The sequence below is a fragment of the Eulemur rufifrons genome, chromosome 4 (genome assembly GCF_041146395.1).
Source record: "Eulemur rufifrons isolate Redbay chromosome 4, OSU_ERuf_1, whole genome shotgun sequence".
NCBI lineage: Eukaryota > Metazoa > Chordata > Mammalia > Primates > Lemuridae > Eulemur > Eulemur rufifrons.
Window position 1 is genome coordinate 79,429,546 of NC_090986.1, and position 19,888 is coordinate 79,449,433.

The 19,888-nt window shown below is 35.4% G+C and overlaps 1 protein-coding gene across 1 annotated transcript in view; it reads right to left on the reverse strand.

Moving 5' to 3' along the window:
* LOC138382480 (phospholipid-transporting ATPase IB-like) overlaps window positions 1-19,888 on the reverse strand; it is a 105,652-nt gene that overhangs the window by 67,622 nt on the left and 18,142 nt on the right. Inside the window, exons 7-13 of the mRNA XM_069466960.1 lie at window positions 17,152-17,221; window positions 11,743-11,870; window positions 10,757-10,868; window positions 8,968-9,122; window positions 7,118-7,131; window positions 6,093-6,220; window positions 4,960-5,037 (exon numbers count right to left, since the gene is read on the reverse strand). Coding sequence (XP_069323061.1) covers window positions 4,960-5,037; window positions 6,093-6,220; window positions 7,118-7,131; window positions 8,968-9,122; window positions 10,757-10,868; window positions 11,743-11,870; window positions 17,152-17,221 — 685 coding nt within the window. The remainder of the gene's footprint in view (window positions 1-4,959; window positions 5,038-6,092; window positions 6,221-7,117; window positions 7,132-8,967; window positions 9,123-10,756; window positions 10,869-11,742; window positions 11,871-17,151; window positions 17,222-19,888) is intronic.

The following is a 19,888-nucleotide window of genomic DNA, read 5'->3' on the forward strand; positions in this document are numbered from 1 at the left end:
GCAAAATGAAGTTCTTTCTCTTTAAAGCCTGATAATATGTAGATTTTTTTAGAAAACAAGAAGCTCAGGCTATAAGTATTCTATATGTAATATTTATGATACTTTTGGAGGCCATACTACTCTTCTCTTTGTTTTTCACTGGAGGTGAAATTATACAGTAATATGCAAAGTACACTTTAAGCCATCAAACCTAAGAAAATCAGAAGTCCAAGTTCATTTTCCTGCCACAAGAAATTCCATCAAAAATATCTACAAAACTTTAAATAGGTAGATAGTCACATGAAAATGAAAACAAATTCAAAACCATATAAATCATGCTCACAACTATAATGCCCTTGTCTAAAGACAAATGGAAATTCTGTAGATGATCATTTCTGTTCAACAAACAATGCAAAGCAATATGGAGTTAAGCAGTTTAAAAGTCTTTGTATTATTTGGGAAGAAGAGAGAGATACCGATTAACTGTGGATTTTGTTAAATAAAGTAAACGCCCCCCCAAAAAATTGGCCGGGTGTGGTGGCTCACGCCTGTAATCTTAGCACTATGGAAGGCTGAGGCAGGAGGATCACTCAAGGTCAGCAATTCGAGACCTCAAGCAAGAGTGAGCCCCAGTCTCTACAAAAAATAGAAAAACAAAAAAATTAGCCAGGCATGGTGGTGCATACCTATAGGCCCTGTTACTCAGGAGGCTGAGGCAGGAGGATCACTGGAGCCCAGGAGTTTGAGGTTGCAGTGAGCTATGATGACACCACTGCACTCTAGCCCAGGCAACAGAGCAAGAAAAACTCTGTCTCAAAATAAATAAATAAATAAATAAAATAATAATAATAAAAAGCAGAAAGTCTCATATATGCTGTACACACATACACACACACACACACAAAAAAACACATTTAAACAATGTAATTTATAATATAAAGGGAAAATCCAAAATGGAAAAAGGTACGGTAAATAGAAATCAACAGCTAGCAGGAATGGCAATATTAATAACAAAGTAGAAGTTAAAGTTCAAAGTATAAAAAATTTTCAAGAGCAATATAAAGTAATGATAACAGGCAACCTTTATGAAGAACATATGACAATTAAGAACCTGTATGAACCCAACAAAATGTAAGTAAATATGTAAAACAAGAGACTTGATAAAAGTAAATAATTCCTAGAGAACTCAGAACATTTCTTTCAGAATTTCAGATTCTTTTAGATCTGAATTCTTTTGGATCTGAATAAAGATGAGACAGAGAAAAATTGGAAAATATAATAAACTTGATTTAACAGATACAGAAAAGGAAAAATGCATATTTTTAAATGCCCTTTAAAAATTAATTATATAATTGACCATAAATAAATCATGGACAAAATTTGTAGAGTTTTTATAGGTCACATTTGTGCATCATAATCCAGTATAACTAAGAAATAGATTGTGAAAAGAGGGACCAAAAACCTTAACTACCTGGAAATTAAGAAACATACTCTTAGTCAAAGAGAAAATCAAAGTGGAAATAATAAACCATCTAAAAAGAAATAAGGAAAGTTTTTCACAACAAAATGTATAGGATTCAGTCAGAGCTGCAAGCAGAGGAAAATGTGTGGAAATATTTCATTATTAAATACTAAAAGCTAAAAGTAGAACTACTTATTGTTCAGTTTAAGAAAACACAGAAAAAAAGTAAAAAAAAACAGGTGAAGGAATTAGTAAGAATAAAAAACTAAAATGAAATAAAATATGGATTAGTGGATATATAAATAAATCTAAAATTTGATTCTCTGGAAAGATCAATAATATAGACTGTACGACAATCCTTACGGAAAAGGAAGAGTGTGTGTTAAAATATATAAGACGAAAAATAAAAAAGGAGATATAACTACAGATACAGAAGAGGTTTTTTAAAATATTACTTGCAGCTCTAACAAATTATTAAACTAGCAGAGATGATGGGTAATCTCCTGGCAAAAAATAAATTACAAAATTAAAACAAGAAGTTGATACTGGGAAGGTGAACAAAGATCTCCTACTGAATAGGGGAAAAGAGATCTTCCCTTGTGCGCAATATGAGGGACTAAAAACGTGACCCACCCATCTGATACAAGTAAGTGTAATGCAAGAAAAAAGAAAAGTTCGTGTTTTAAAGTACATCACAAAGTTGTCCCAGAAGTAGGCAATCCTCAGAGGTCAAATTTAGAGTAAACCGTGGACAGTGGGTGAGTATAAAAGTGGGCTCCAAGAGTTCCCTGCTCCCTAACATTTTCATCTTAGAGGCTGCTCAGGATTCGGGGGCTACAGGCATATGGCTGTCCTGGGTGGGACAGAAGACCCCTCCATAAATCTGGCTGGGGGACACCCTCCTCAAAACAAGCCTGAAAGACAAGTAAACTGCTCGGCAGAGCCGGATAGCAAATGAATTTGCCTAATTAAACCTTGAGGCTGGATGGAAGAAAAATATATTTTTCTAGAGAATGTCAACACAAGCTGGCCTCTCTGGGTGCTTGTGGCCAAATCCACACCGCCTGTGCATCGGAACCACCTCAGGCAGAGGATTTAAATAACCTGGCCTCGGGTGACTGGCAGAAGTCAATGCAAATCCTTTCTGTAGAAATGAAACTTCGACCCAAGCCTCAAAGAACTCCCACCCAAAAAAGTTCCAAGGATCATGGGGTCATAATCAAAACTAGACACCCCAAGTGGAAACCAGCAGAAAAAAGGGAAACAGAATCAGATCCATGAAGAATTCGGATAGACTCAGAATATGAAATAACTACGGTTTTGTGTGAGCTTTTAAAAAAGAATAGTTTTAAAACATGAACAGGAAAATAAAAATAGAACATACATTTAGAACTACATAAAACTTCTAGAAAGTTAAAATTATAATGGTTGGAAACTTAAACCTTAATTGAAACATTAAACAGCAGAGCAGAGTCTAACGAAGAGACCACTGGAGAGCAGAAGGGTGAAGGGGACCCTCCAGCGCAGAGAGGCTGCAGCCGGAGAGCATGTGGGGGCACGCGGTGCAGACACAAAGGGGCCGACCTACCTCTAGCCCCACAGGGAAAGAAACCCGAGGCTAGAGATGAGCCAGTATTCAAACATAGACTGGAGTTTTCTACAGTTATTGAAAGCCACTGATCCTCACATTCTGAGAGCCCAGTGAATCCGAGACAGGGTAAATAAAAAGTCACACGACAGTGAAACCATGTCAGTCTAAAGACAAAATTTTCACAGCGGGAAGAAAAGACCAATGACATGCCCAGGTACCAATACTAGACTGACGGATGACTTTCCCAAATCATCAAAGGTATGGGACAATGGATTACCTTCAAGGTTCTGAGAAAAAATAACCATGTTTTAAGTACGGGGGAAATGAAGACATTTGAAGACGTATGAAACATGACAGAATTGACAACCACCAATCCTTTCTAAAGGAAACGCTAAAAACATCCTTCAGGCAATAGATATGCAACCTCAAATGAGAGTTCTGAGTCATGAGGATTAAAGATGAGCAAAGACATTGGTAAGTATGTAGATAAATCTAAATAAGCATTGCCACATAAAATAATAATAATGATAGTTTTATCTGCAGTGTTAAAAGATTTTAAAACCAAAAGACAGGACAAAAGCAGTATATCTACAGAATGGCAAGCAGTGTTAAAGCATGTTTTATTACTGTGGTAAAATATACATTACATAATTTACCATTTTAACCATTTTTATGTGTCATTAAGTACATTTGCATTGTTGTGCAGTCATCACCACCGTCCAGCTTCAGAACTTTTTCACCATCCCAAGGTGAAACCCCATACCTATTAAACAGTCACCCCCTCTTCTCCCCTTTTCCCAGTCCTGGAAACCACTATTCTACTGTCTGTCTCTACGAATTTGACAATTCCAGGTGCCTCATGTAAGTGGAATCATACAATATTTGTCCTTTTGTGTCTGGCTTATTTCACTAGCATAATGTCTTCAAGGTCCATCCATGTTGTAGCGTGTGTCAGAATTTCATTCCTTTCTAGAGCAGAATAATATGCCATTGTAGGGATGAACCACACTTTGTCTATCCATTCATCCACTGATGGTCATTTGAGTTGTTTCCATCTTTTTGCTATTGTGAATAATGATTTTATGAACATTGGTATACATTATCTTTCTGAGCCCTTGATTTTATTTTTTGTGTGTATATACCCAAAAGTGGAATTGCTGGATCATATGGTGGGTCTATGTTTAATTTTTTGAGGAACCATCATACTATTTTCCACATAGTTGCACCATTTTGCATTCTCATTTTACATTCTCATCAACAGTGCACAAGGGTTCCAATCAATAATGACATTTATTGTTTTCTATTGTTTATTTTTTTGCTTTTTTTTTAAAATAGTCATCCTAATTGGGTGTGAAGTGATAGCTCATTGTGGTTTTGATTTGTGTTTCTCTAATGATTAATATCTCCCAGTCTCTCAACAGTAAGATTCCAAGTCAGGTTCTGCCTTTCAGAGGAATTCTCAATAAAAAAAAATAGAAGTTTTATTATTGCTCTTCTGGCAGTTACAAGCAGGTGTCAAACTTTGAAGCAGCCCTTGGGATGCTTCATCTGGGTCATCTGCCCACGGGAGGCAGGGCGGGGGGTTGCTGACTCTGAGAGCTAACCTCAGACCTGAGAGCTAACCACAGCCTCTCCTGCTTTCCCCTCCAGCTCTTCCACTCTCTCATAAACACATACAAACCTGTGTGGGGTCTGTTCTGCTTGAACATAATGCAGTGGTATAAATTACCCATGATGCTGTATTATTGCTCACAGTGCAATACTATCAATATTTTGAGCAAAGTATGCTTTTAAATTCCCACCTGGATCCATGTGTCAATTTAAACTATACTCCATGGCTGACTTGGGCATTTTAATTTGCACAAGCCCTTCCTAGAGCCTTCTTTAAGCTCCTATCACATTGTTCAATTCCTGAAGGGACCCTCACCTGCCCAAGCTCTTCATTGAGGTTGGATGTTCTGGCCACGGCGTAGACATTGTTTACTTTATAATGCATATCTTCATCCTGCAGGAAATGGAAAACACAGCCCAAACTAGAGTCAGAACTCTGCGCAAAATTGCTTCAGGACAGTTACACACTGCATTTCTATGTGACTAACATTTGGAAAGAATTCACAATGGAGAGTGTAGAACACTTAGATTAAACCAATACATCTCAGTTTCTCACGTATATTAGGAGAATTGATTCAGGAGAGGCAGTGCCACGTGGAAACAAATTTTGATCTGTTGCTGATCTAGGATTGAAAGACTTGGCTTTCAAATCTCAGACAAGGTGTGGACCTTGAGTAAATTAACTGACATTTCTACGCTTCAGCTACTACAGCTATAAAATGGGAACAACACAGATCTCATAGGAGTCTTGTGAAAATAAATGGGGATACATTTGAAAGCAGTTGCTTCACTTTGTGGCTACTAAATTAATATTTCCCTTTGAATGATGACAATCCAACTGCATACTGAGACGATATTTTTAATATGTGATATTTAGCAATAATTTTATTTCAAAGAAAAATACTTAAAAATATAACCAAAAATTGCAACAGCACATTCAAACTAGAAAATTAGTTCAGTCCCAACTGAGTAAGTATTAATGACAGTCAATACATGTTTGTTACCTAAGAAACCGTTTCCTTAATTTAAAGTGATTCTTGGAATGATTACATTTCTGTCATCCTTGCCAAGATCTGTAAGTCTACTGGACTCTTCTCTCTTCCTTTATCAAGAGTCTTAAATTTCAATGGATTAACTACGTCTCTGCACTTGGTACTAAGCAACTATCTCTTAAATCTTTCTTAGCAGCCAAAAAAAAAAATATGAAAAAAACAAAAAAAAAAAAAAAAAAAGAAAAAAAAAACGGTGTCCTCAAGGTCAACATCAAGAAGCCCAAGCACTGTAAGCCAGGCTGGGACAATGCTGAGCTTATCTGTCCAGAGCACAGTTGGCCCACCAGCTGTGCCAGCCACATCATGGGGACTCAATGACATTGATTCTTTACAAAAGAAAACCAAAAGCCATAGCTCAAGAGTGAATTTTTAAAAACATTCTAATTTTAATACTCACCCAGTTTATAAACTGGGCCTGAGTATATTTCACAATTTCCAGGGTGACCAGCAGACTAATGGGGATGAGATTGTGGTACAAGATGATGAATACCAGCACGTCAAATACAAGGCTATGGGAGCTGGAATCTGTGGAAGAAAATCAGAGGAACCACATCATGGCTTCAGACTCTGGTTTTGTGCATCTTTGTTTGCATTATTGAATTATAAAATTTATGAATTTTCTCCATGAAAACTGTTGTTAAAAGTGGATACAGTCTGGTTGCAGTGGCTCACGCCCAGTAATTCCAGCACTTTGAGAGGCCAAGGAGGCAGGATCACTTGAGGCCAGGAGTTCAAGGCCAGCCTGGGCAACTTAGCAAGACCCCACCTCTACAAAAAATAAAAATAAAAAAGTTAGCCAGGCGTGGTGGTGCATGCCTGAGTCCCAGCTCCTCAGGAGGCTGAGGTGGAAGGATCTCTGGAGCCCAGGAGTTTGAGGCTGCAGTGAGCTAAGATCATGCCACTGTACTCTAGCCTTGGCAATAGAGTAAGACTGTCTCTAAAAAAGAAAATAAATAAATTTTTTAAAAGTGGGCACAAATGTGAAATATTTTAAGAATACATTAAACACCAAACATGTAATAAGGAGTATGGGAAGCTTTCAGATTAAAGATTTAAAAAAAATTTTTTTTAGAGATGGAGTCTGTAGCCCAGGCTGGGGAGTAACGGTGTGATCATAACTGACTGCAGCCTTGAACTTCTGGGCTCAAGCAATCCTCCAGCTTCAGCCTCCCAAAGAGTAGGATTACAGGCATGAGCTACCGCACCCAGCCAACCCTTGATTTTTGATCCTATCTACAAAGTCTACATTTTAGTTTCTTTATTCCTAAAATGCTCCCAAACTGGTCCACTCAAGGAATTTTAGAATAGTTTAAAATCCTAGAGATAAATTAGAAAAGGCAGAAAGATCATAATGGTTTACTCTAAGACATAGGAAGACACGAACAAAACATGCTGAACTTTTAATGCCAGATACCAGTTCACCTTTAAATTTTTTACTGACAGAAGGTCAATTTAACCACTGAATACCTGCCCCCATGCCCATTTCCCCCATTCTCCCGGCACCACTCATGTGGACAAAGCACTTCACCAACCCAGTGAGCTAAGTATTATCCCCATTTCCAAATGAGGGAAGTAAGGCTCAGAAAAGTAAAGAAACTTGTACAAGTTCTCATATTTACCAAGTGGTAGAGTCAAAGGCTGGGACCCTTGTGTATCTGACTTACAATTTCATGCTTCTGCCCTGACTCCCATTTCTCTCCTTTATTGTGGAATGCCATAATTATGTGTGATTGTCAGAATAATCTTTTAAAAAATCTTAAACCATACATCTGATAAAAGGCTAACATCCAAAATACATAAGGAACTCAAACAACCTGATAGAAAGGAAACAAATAGCTTGATTAAAAAATGGGCGGAGGGCCTGAATATGACCAGCAGGAATATGCAAAATGCTCAGTATTACTAGTCATCAGGGAAATGCAAATTGAAACCAAAATGAGATATTACCTCACACCTGTCAGAATGGCAATTCCCAAAAAGACAAAAGATAACAAGTGTTGGTGAGCACTTGGAGAAAAGAAAACCTTTACACACTGTTGATGGGAATATAAATTAGCATAGCCATTTTGGAAAACACCAGGAGGTTCCTCAAAAAATTTAAAAATATACAAATACTAAATGATCCAGCAATCCCACTTCTGGGTATATATCCAAAGGAAATTAAATCAGTATGTTGAAGAGACATCTACACTCCCATGTGCAATGCAGCTTTATTCACAATAGCCAAGATATATAGTAGAAGCAACCTAAGTATCCATCAATGGATGAATGGATAAAGAAAATATAGTATATATATGAATGGAATGCCATTTAAACTTAAAAAAAAGAAGGAAATTTTGTCATTTGCAAAAACATGGATGAACCTGGAAGATGTTATGCTAAGTGAAATAAGTCAGTCAGAGAGACAAATACTGCATGAACTCACTCATGTGTAGAATTATAAAAAGTGAAGCTCATGAAAGTAGAGACGAGAATGGTGATTACCAGGGACTAGGTGGAGATTTTGGTCAAAGGATACAAAGTTTCAGTAAGTCAGGAAGGATAAGTTCTGGAGAAATAATGTATATATGAAAACTGCTAAAGGAGTAGATTTTAAATGTCCTCCCATCAGAAAAATGATATGTATGTGAGATAATGTATATATTGTTAATTAGCTTGATCAAATATTCTACAATGTATATATAAATCAAAACATTACATTGCATCCCATAAATATAAACAACTGTCATTGGTAATTAAAAATAAATTTTTAAAATCTAGCTGGGTGCGATGGCTCACGCTTGTAATCCCAACACTTTGGGAGGCCGAGGCAGGTGGATTGTTTGAGCTCAGGTGTTTGAGACCAGCCTGAGCAAGAGCGTGTCTCTACTAATAATAGAAAGAAATTATATGGACAGCTAAAAATATATATATATATAGAAAAAATTAGCCGGGCATGGTGGTGCATGCCTGTAGTCCTAGCTACTCAGGAGGCTGAGGCAGAAGGATAGCTTGAGCCCAGGAGTTTGAAGTTGCTGTGAGCTAGGCTGACGCCACAGCATTCTAGCCCAGGCAATAAAGTGAGACTCTGTCTCAAAAAATAAGAAGGGAACATTCTGTTTCTAATAGTCATTACAATCAGTTTCTCAAAAAAAAAAAAAAAATACAACAGTTAGAATAAGTGCCTTCCCTTTTAAATAAAAGCAAGAAAAAGTCTTTAAAGTCATTTTTAAAAGCATAACAACTCTAAAAAATTACAGCTTCCTGCCATCCTCTGACACTTACCCTCCCACATGTACCAAATGTCTGCGCCATACGACTTATTCCAGATCACAGCTCCCACACAGCTCACCACGGCCATGACCACAAGCAGCAGGAACAAGAAGAGGATTTGCATGTTGGTCACTTTCTCAACAGTTGATCTCTTGAGAGGTGATTGGACAGAATTCTGCACAATAGCATGCACACACAAACACACCCCAAAGAAACCCAAAAACAAAGCAAGACAAAAAAGAAATTATAGTGTACAAACATTTTGATTGCAAGAGGAGAGAAAATTCTAACAGTAGAAAGTAGAATACATTTTGTTTGCTGATTAACTAACAGAATAAAAATGCACCACATTGTTGAATGAGCATAGCTTCTCTACTCGAGTCCTAAAGAGCGTTTTACTACTTCATAGAAAACATATTCATATAGAAGATCCATCACCTCAAAGTTCTAGGGTTTTAAAAACACCAAGTGTGGCAAATCTCACAGTCTAGGTGACCTTCTGTACAGGCAGAAAAGAAAAAAGAAGACCTCACTAATTTATTGGCTTTACCATGTCTAGTTATCGAATTATTTCTAGTTTAAAAACCATGAAAAGATATCTTTCACCTGAGTTTGTTGGGAAAATATTCAAGGTTTTACCAGTACAATAATAGTCCTAAAATGTGCACATTTTAGGGAAACTTAAGCTTAGAAGAATCTTCTGAGATGTTTCACCTACTTGGAATGAGAGCTTGAAATGTTAATTTTCTATTAAGACTTCAGGTTTTCTTATAAATCTCTGTATATTGTCTGCAGAGGTCTATGGAGACATAGACCAAAAAATTCTTAACTTTTCAATCATATTAAATCAGATTAAATTTACCATTTCCACATTTTAATGAAAATGTAGAAGGATAAATACTCAAAGCTTACAAATTATGAAAATATGTGTTAATAATGCAAATAACTCTTAGAAAGCACACTAATAGATAAGGTTAAAAAATCCTAGGTTTAATTGCACTAAGCATATTACAAGGGCATGTCCTTGTAATTTCATTTATATATATTTACATAAATACATATAAACATGTATATAATATTACATATATATGCAAAGCAATCATGTTATTTCTTCTCCTTGATTAAGTCATATAAGTAATAGTTTCAAATGTTGTATAACAGAGAATAGTTTTCAGCTAAGTGTATTGGCTTTTAAATCTTTGGTAAGGAAGTATTTATCTTTACTAGTTGTTTCTTTCCTAAAACCATGCAAAATCCCTCTCTGAGATTTGTATTATTCTGAAATGACACAGTCAACACGGACAATGGTCCCTGCAATGACTGAGATCCACAAAGTGACGTGACTTAGCAGATGCTCTTTGTCGTGAGCAGCAGCACAGACCAAGCACACTGGGAGAATAACGAAATGTTGTTCGTTAATTTACAGCAGACCTTTAAATCTTCAATGAAATGTTGTACCACCCTGTATACAATTAAACAATACAGCATTATCTTTCAGAGATGATGGAAAACAAAAATGGGTAGTGTCAGAGAGCTGTGCATGCTACAGCTGAATCCCAGGTCATGACAGTGTGGGTTCCAGTGAACCACATGCAACGGCTGATTCTTAACCTTGATCCCCTGTCCAAATACGAACTTTTTTCTGGTAATCAAACTTGCATTTTATATCACTATCTTAGCCTGTGTTCCTTAATAAGCAGAATCTGAAGTAAAATTTACACAGTAAGGCATTATTGCAGGGTGCAATTCCAGGACAGAGAGAGTGAGGGGGGAAAGAAAAGCAGTATGTGTCATCACAGATGATCTTACCTGCATGAATTTGGTTTCAGATCCAGTGTAGACGACTATGCCGATGATCCACTGAGTATTTATAAGCTGTGTGCCTCTTAGCAAGACCTGGTCGGGCCCAACTGGAAAAGGCCTAAAAGTCAGAAAGAGCATTTATAAAGGACCAAAGAAGTTTTCTCTTTTCACAATGTAAACAAAGCATAAATTTCACACCCAAAAGAAAGTGTATACTTTCTTTTGTCAAGTTACACCTTCTGGGCAAATGACAATAAACAAATACGTCTTCATAAAAAACCACCTATTCCTAAAAAAGCACGGAAAAATTTTTGCTTTAGTATCTACTTCTCACTGTTCCAAACAAATGTTGATTAAAAATTTTAGAGAGAAAAATCATCTTTTATTCATAGGGTTACTATAAAATTTGTCAGAGAGAAACATGTAAATAAACACCTGTGTGCCAGTTTAGTAATCTACAGAGAGGGTTACACGTGGTGATTCCGAGCACAGAAAGCACGTTCCGTCTGCCATATCTCCGCAGGCTCCTCCCATCCGACAGCGGGTTCGCTTGCTGTATAAAAGATGTTCCTATGAAAGCGTTAAGCGGAAAGTACCTCGAAGTGGAGCAGAAGCAAGGAAAACACCTCTATCATTACCAAACTAAATCCCTAGTGGCTTCTCTTCGGTCACTTTCAAAACCTTGTTCTTCCCCACTGACTTACTCCAAAGGATGTGCGAAGTACTTATACTCTATGGGAACTTGGACTTGACTTCTCTAGCCCTAGCATCTATAGATATGATTATTAAGAAAATGCCATACACATTCCATCTATATTTAAGAATTATTTTTTAACAATTATTAATAAATAGATGCTTCAAGGCATTTCAAAGACAAGTAAAATATGAACAAGTACAATGTTTTAAAATATTATTGATTGACAGAATAAAAACCATCACATTCTATGTTCCATAAAAGAAAAGAAAAATGTTTAAGAAGAGAAAGATGATACCTTTCACCCCTTAGGTAGAAAGTTCCAGTAAAGCTATCCAAATGACGATTAGGTCCTTCACAATCTATCCTTCCAGCTAGGTTTAACAACTGCTTTTCCGTTTTCATTTCAGCTGTTTCTGGCAAAGCCTATAATATAAAACCAAAGGGATGAAATGAAAATAAAAGTTTAATGTACTGTGGGGTACAGTTCCATGTCTCCAGTAGTAAATATTAATAGAAGAGGATAATAAAAGTCAGTATTTAAGAATGTGCTGCACTTACTAGGTAATTAAATAACACAGATCAAACTTTAATATAAACTTTGTTAGAAGAGTTTACCATTACAGCATTTTGCAAATAATTTTAATAAAATCAAAAGAACCAGAAAAATTAAGTTTTCATCACTTCTGAAAATACCAGTTTTGAAAGTGTAATCACCATAACCAAATATTGTATAACGTTTGGTACATTTATGTATGCAGCTAACGATGTTATACTGTGGATCACACTTTGAGTAGCAAGGATCTAGAACGGTGGTTCCAAAGTTTTGCAGGCATCATCAGATTCACCTAGAAGTCTCGCTAAAATACAGATTTCTGGGATCTGCCTCCAGTGATTTTTATTTGTTGAGTCTGGGGTGCGGTGCCAGAATTTGCATGTCGAACAATTGTCAGAAGATGATAATGTTGCTGGTCCAGAGATCAGACTTTGAGACTCACTGATCTAGAGAATCCTCATTCCGATAAAATGATACAAACTTTCCAGAGAGAGAGAAGAGGCAGATCATCTTCAGGAGAATAAGGATCACATTGTCCTAAGTCCTTTTAGCAGAAATATAAGATGCAGGAAAACAGTGGATTTTTATGTTTAAGTATTGAAATAAAAGACCTCAATCTAGCATGTTACATCTTTTCAAACGTCAAATAAATGTAAAAAGTTTAACACAAATATTCTCAGGCATAGTCACAAGATCTCAGAAGTTTTAACACTCAAAAACCCACACTGAAATAGTTTGGTATGAACTCCTGTTCACCAGAAGACACTTTAAACAAAACATAAGAACAAGTGACCAACTAGAAGAAGACATATGCGACACATGTAATTCTGACAGAGAATTAATATAAAAATACATAAAGAAATGCTATAAATCAATCAGACAATACAAATATTCCAATAGAAAAATGAATAAACACATGAACAAATATTTCCCAGAAGAAGAAAATATGTATTGCCAGCAAACTCAAAAACAGATGCTCAAGAGTAATATATCAATGAATTTAAAAAGAAAAGTCATCACCCCATTGATAGATGCTGAAAAATTTGAATTATTAGCAAACTTCAAATATAAGGAAGATTCCCTAACTGGTAAAGGATATCTACCAGAACCCCAAAGCAACCGTCATACTTAACTATGAAATGTTAGAAAGGTTTCCATGTCACTCAGGAAGAAGAGACTAGATTCTATCATACAATTTATTTTTACCTGTTCTGGAGTTTCTAGGCAATGCCATGAGATGAGAAAAAATAGAAACAAGGCATTATTCCTGGGTAATTACCCCATTCAAAAAAAAAAAAAAGCAGCAGAAATAGAACCTCCATGGTGATAAGTTACACACTAAATGTTCAGAAAACATTAAACCTCAAACCTTACTAAGGCTCTTCTTTCCACTCCATAAATATGCAATAAATATCTAAAATTGATGAAAATTTTTTAAATGATCCCTTTAGACAAAGAATTGGCTACCTAAAAAATCCTACCCTTTTGACTTAAAAATCATAAAAATGTATAAGAGTTTAGTGAGGTGCCTGAATATCACACCAACATACAAAAATAAGTATTGATGTATCACAGTTTAGTCATTCACACACAGGAGGACATCTGGCTACTGCAAATGAAACCGCTATAAACATCTGTACAAAGGTTTTTATGTGAATATTCATTTTCATTTCAGTGGGATAAATCCCAAGAAGTGCAACTGCTGAGCCATATAATAGGTTCATACTTAATTTTACACAAAACTGCCAAAATGTTTTCCAACGTGGCTGCACCACTGTATATTCCCACCAGCAATTTATGAGTTGACACAGTTTCTCTGCATCCTCATCAACATTTGGTGTCCTATTTTTTTATTTTGATCATTCTGATAGGTATATATCACTGTCTCACTGTGAGTTTAATTTGCATTTTACTAACAGCTAATGATGTAGACAATGTTTCCATGAGTTTATTTGCCATTTGTATATCCTCTTTGGTTAAATGTCTCTTTCATGTCTTTTGCACATTTTCTATTTGGTTTGACTTTTTTTCCCATTGAGTTTTGAGAGTACTTTCTATATTCCAGATACCATGTGGGAGACAGTCTGTATTTTGTCTTTTTATGCTTTTCAAAAGTAAAATTTTAAAATTTTGATGAGGTCCAATTTATCAATCTTTGCTTTTCTGGATCATGCTTTTTGTATCAAATCTAAAAAGTATTTGCCTAGTCCTAGATCCTGAATATTTTCTCCTACATTTTTTCCTGAAGTTTTATAGTTTTAAATTTTACACATAATTGATGAGAGAGGGTTGTTGAAGTCTCCGATTATAATAGTGGATTTGTGTATTTATCCTTTATATTTGTAAATTTAGCTTCATATATTTTGTAGCTCTGTTTTTTTTTTTTTTCATGTGTATACAATAGAATTGCTATGTGGGTTTGATACTTCTTGTGGGTTTGATACTTTTTTCATTATATAATGTCCCTTTCTGTCTCTGGTAATTTTCTTTGCTCTGAAATATACTTTATCTGATATTAATATGGCTACTGCTGATCTCTTTTGATCAATCTTTACCTAATATAACTTTTCCCATCCTTTTACTTTTAAACTGCCTATACCATTATACATGAAGTGAGGTTCATGTAGACAGCATACAGTTTTTCTTTGCTTCCCTTTTGTTTATTTATTGTTAATTTCAAAATATTAAGAGGGTACAAATGTTTTTGTTACATGAATACCTTGTATAACATTTAAGTCAGGGCTTTTAGTGTACCCATCACCAGAATAGTGTTCAATGTACCCAAGAGGTAAGTTTTTATCTTATACCCAACCCCCTATCATCCCCTCTTTTTTGTTTTTCATGTCCTTCATATAACTTTGTGCCCACATGTACCTATCTATTAGTTCCCACTTACTAGCGAGAACTTACGGTGTTTGGTTTTCCATTCCTGCAATACTTCACTTTGGATAATGTTCTCAAGTTCCATCCAAGTTGCTCCAAATGACATTATTTCATTTCTTTTTATGGCTCAGTAGTACTCCATGGTATATATATGCGACATTTTCTTTATCCACTTATGAACTGAAGATTGATTCCACATCTTTGCAGTTGTGAATTGTGCTGTGATAAACATTTGAGTGCAAGTGTCTTTTTGATTAAATGACTTCATTTTCTTTGGGTAATTACTCTGCAGTGGGATTACTGGATCGAATGGTAGCTCTACATGTATTTCACTGAGGAAACTCCAGACTGTTTTCCACAGAAGTTGTACTAATTTGCAGTCCCACCAACAGTATGTACATGTTCCTTTCTCTCTGCATCCACGCCAGCATCTATTCTTTTTTGACATTTTAATAATGGCCATTCTGATAGGGGTAAGGTAGTTTACCTTTTATCTAACTATAGTTTTACTTTGCATTTCCATGATGATTAGTGATGTTGAGCATTTTTTTTTCATATGTTTGTTGGCCATTTGTCTATCTTCTTTTGAAAAACTTCTGTTCATGATATTTGCCCACTTTTTAATGGGCTTGTTTGGTTTTTTCCTGCTGATTTGTTTGAATTCTTTGTAGATTCTGGATATCAGTCCTTTGTCAGATGTATATAGTTTGTTAATATTTTCTCCCATTCTGTAGATTGTCTGTTCGTTCTATTTATTATTTTTTCTTTGCTGTACAGAAACATTTTAGCTTAATTAAGACCCACTTATTTATTTTTATTGTTGCTATATTTGCCTATGGGTCTTAGTCATAAATTCTTTGTTGAGGCAATGTCTAAAAGAGTTTTTCCTACATTTTCTATAATTTTTATAGTTTCATGCTTTACATGTAAGTCTTTAATTCATCTTGAATTAATTTTTATATATAGCAAGAAATAGGAATCTATTTCATTCTTCTGCATGTGACTATCCAGTTTTCCCAGCATCACTTACTGAATAGGGCATCTTTTCCCCAGTGTATGTTGTTGTCTGCTTTTCCAAAGATCATTTGGTTGTAGGTAGATGGTTTTACCTCTGGGTTCTCTGTTCTGTTCCATTGGTCTATGTCTCTACTTTTATACCAGTATCATGCTGTTTGGTTACTATAGACTTGTAGTATAATTTGAAGCCAGGTAATATGTTGCCTCCAGATTTGTTCTTTTTGCTTTAGATTTTTGCTTTAGTTATTTGGGCTCTTTTTTGGCTCCATATGAAGTTCAGAATTATTTTTTCTAGGTGTGTGAAAAATGACACTGGTATTTTGATGGGGATTGTATTGAATCTGAAACTCACTTTGGACGATATGAACATTTAAAGACATTTATTCTACCAATCCATGAGCATGGGATATTTTTCCATTTGTTTGTGTCATCTGTGATTTCTTTCATCAGTGTTTTGTAGTTCTCCTTATAGAGGTCTTTAACCTCCTTTGTTAAGTATATTCCTAGGTATTTTATTTTCTTTGCAGCTACTGTGAATGGTATTGAGTCCTTGATTTGACTCTCTGCTTGACTGTTATTAGTATATACAGCTAAGTTGTGTACATTGATTTTGTAACCTAAGACTTTGCTGAATTTATTTATCAAATCCAGGAGTCTTTTGGTGGAATCCTTAGGGTTTTCTAGATACAAGATCACATCATCAGCAAACAGGGATAGTTTGAAGTCCTCTTTCCCAATTTGGATCCCCTTTATTTTATTCTCTTGCCTGATTTCTCTGGCTAGGACTTCCAATAATTTGTCAAATAGAAGTGGTGACAGTAGGCACTCTTGTCTTGTTACAGTTCTTAGGAGGAATACTTTCAACTTTTCCCCATTCAGTATGATGTTGGCTGTGAGTTTGTCATATATAGCTTTTATAATTTTGAAGTATGTTCCTTCTATGCCTAGTTTTTTGAGCATTTTTCTTGTGAAAGGATGCTGGATTTTATCAAATGCTTTTTCTGCACCTATTGAGATGATTATGCAGTCTTTGTTTTTGTTTCTGTTTATGTAGTGAATCATGTTTATTCATCTGCATGTTTTAAACCACACCTCGCAAAACTTGATATTGTAGGCTCAGGTGTGAAATTAGGATTAAAAAAAAAAATGTGTCTTCTCTGATTCGGGGCAGGGGCAAGGGCAATATACGTAACCAAAACTTTTGTACCCCATAATACGCTGAAATTTAAAAAAAAAGAAATATGTCTTTACCTGTCGTATCTTTAGATTTGTCTCTCCATCCAGATTAGATGTTGCTACATAACACATAGACTGAGGTTCACTAAGTAAAATAAAACAAATAATACTGAATTAATATGTCTTCATCAAATTATTTTCTTAATAATGGTAAGTATATGTGACCTACATCAATATACATTCTTCAAAACTGAAAGTACTACTTTGTCAGGAGATATTAACAATCTGATTTTACCAGCCTAAATTTCACCTTGCAAAACAGCTCACTAGAGAAGCTTCTACCCTTACATCCTATGTGATTACTCTCTTCAGCACCCCCCCCAAAAATTGCTAAAGATGAATGGATGTTATATAGTTCAGAACTGTCATATCTGAGGTCAAATCTAAAACTCTGTTATTTTCTAAAACAGGTCCATTATAATTCCCAAAGGCCCAGGCTCTATGGCCTTTAGAATGAAGGTACATCTTCCAGGATAAATGTGGACAGAGTAGAGGCCTTGTGACAGAAACTATACTTGTGGCTTCTCTGATTTTATCTTACCTCAACAGTTAGGGAATCAAGGCACTGAATTAACAAATATTTACCTTGCCAGATTTTATTCCATGTTAAATGCCAAATCATTTATGAAAATAAATATCATTTTGGAGGGAAAGCCACAAAGAATACTAAAAATTGTCCATTAAAGTTTATTGAATCTTAGACTCTGACTTATCTCTTTTGGTTGTATCTCATTCAGTGAAATATCAGGTTTAAATTAAAATAATCCATATTAATTTAACTAGCCAAGACCACATACCCCCAAATAATAACTAATAGGTAATCTAATATTTAAAATGTAGCTTCACTGTGGATACCAGTGGCAGAGTAAGAATCTCCAAAAAACTTCTCTTCTATAAAAACAATGAGAAAATTGTCAAAAATTGTCAGAATCAGTATTTCAGAACTCTGAAAATTAACCAAATGCTTAAAGCAACACAGGGAAATTTTATTTGAGAAAAATGGCTGAACCTTGGTAAAAACAATGGGCTTTGTGATGTTTTAACTTGGCCTAGTTCCATTGCCTGCTTTCTAGCTTAGTGGTAACTTTGAAAAATAAAAATCCACATTCCTGGTACTGAGGGAGCTAAACAGAGCTAAAGCTCCTTCAAAGCCTTATTTCCAAGAGCCATTATTCAATCTGTTTGACGGTTCTCTAGGAGACTTCCCCTTGAAAGTTTTGTTTTTATTTGACTTCACTAGAGCTCACCCAGTGCTAAAAGCCTCTTCCTGATGCAAGGGAGTGGGACATGTTGAAAACATTTACAGGAAAGTGTTTTAATACTGCAGCTGCCTGAGGTGATGGATAACAATTACAGTAAACAATAGACTAACCAAAAAGCATAAAAGAAAAACCTGAAATGAGCAGCAACAAAAACAAACCTTTGGGAGCAGAGAGAATCTGATTTCCAGAGTTGCCACATTGTATTCCTTAAAATGTTCACTTTTCAACAAAAATTCATTAGACATAAAACGATGAAAAAGTATGGCCCATTCACAAGGGAAAAAAAGCAATCAATTAAAACTGTGCCTGATGAAGTCCAGACATGGGACTTACTAGACAAAACTTTAAATCAGACATTCTAAATATGTTCAAAGAGCTAAAAGGAACTATGTTGAAAGAAATAACATACAAGAACATGTCTCACCAAATAGAGAATCAATAAAGTGATAGAGTTTAGTTAAAAAAAAAGAAAAAGAAAAACAAAACAAAACAAAAAAAAAAACCAAATAGAAATTCTGAGGTTGAAAAGTTCAGTAACTTGAAATGAAAAATTCACTAGAGAGGCTGAAGAGAAGATTTTAGCAGGCAGGAGAAAGACTTAGTGGACTTGAAGATAGATCAATTGAAATAATCCAGTCTCAAAAACAGAAAGCAAAAAGAATTAAGCAAATGAACAGTGTCTCAGAGACCTGCGGGACACAATCAGTGTACCATCACATGCATTATGAGAGTCTCAGGGGAGAGAAGAGAGAGAAATGAGGAAGAAAGAATATTAAAAGAAATAATGGCCAAAACTCCCCAAACTTGATGAAAAGCATTAATCTACACATCCAAGAGGCTCAATTAAATAGGACTCAAAGAGATCCACATGCAGACAAATCATAATCAAACTCTTGAAAGCCAAAGCCAAAAATATCTTGAATATAGCATGAAAGATGCTACTTATCACATCTAAGAGATGCTAGGGAAGATTAACAGCCAACTTCTCAGCAGGAGGCTTGGAGTAGTGAAGGCACTGGGATGACATATTCAAAGCACTAAAAGACAAAATTGTCAACCAAATATTCTATATCCAGTAAAACTGCCTTTCAAAAATGAGGTAGTAATTAAGACATAAATAGATAACAAATAAACAAAAACTGAAAGAGATTGTCATTAGTAGATTTGCCATACAATAAATACTAAAAGAGAATTCGTCGGCTGAAATGAAAGGTCACTGAAGAGCTCCTGAATACACATGAAGAAAATAAGGGTACCTGTAAAGGTAGCTAGATAGGTAAATGTAAAAGACAGCACATATGCATTGTTATTTGTAACTCCTTGTTTTCTCTCTCTGATTTAAAAGTCAAATACATAAGGCAATAATTATATATCTGTGTTGATGGGCACATGATGAATAAAAATGTAGTTTGTAATGATAATAGTAGCAAAAAAGAGGGGGAAGGAGAACAAAGCTATTTTGTAACAAAGTTTTTATACATTATGGAACT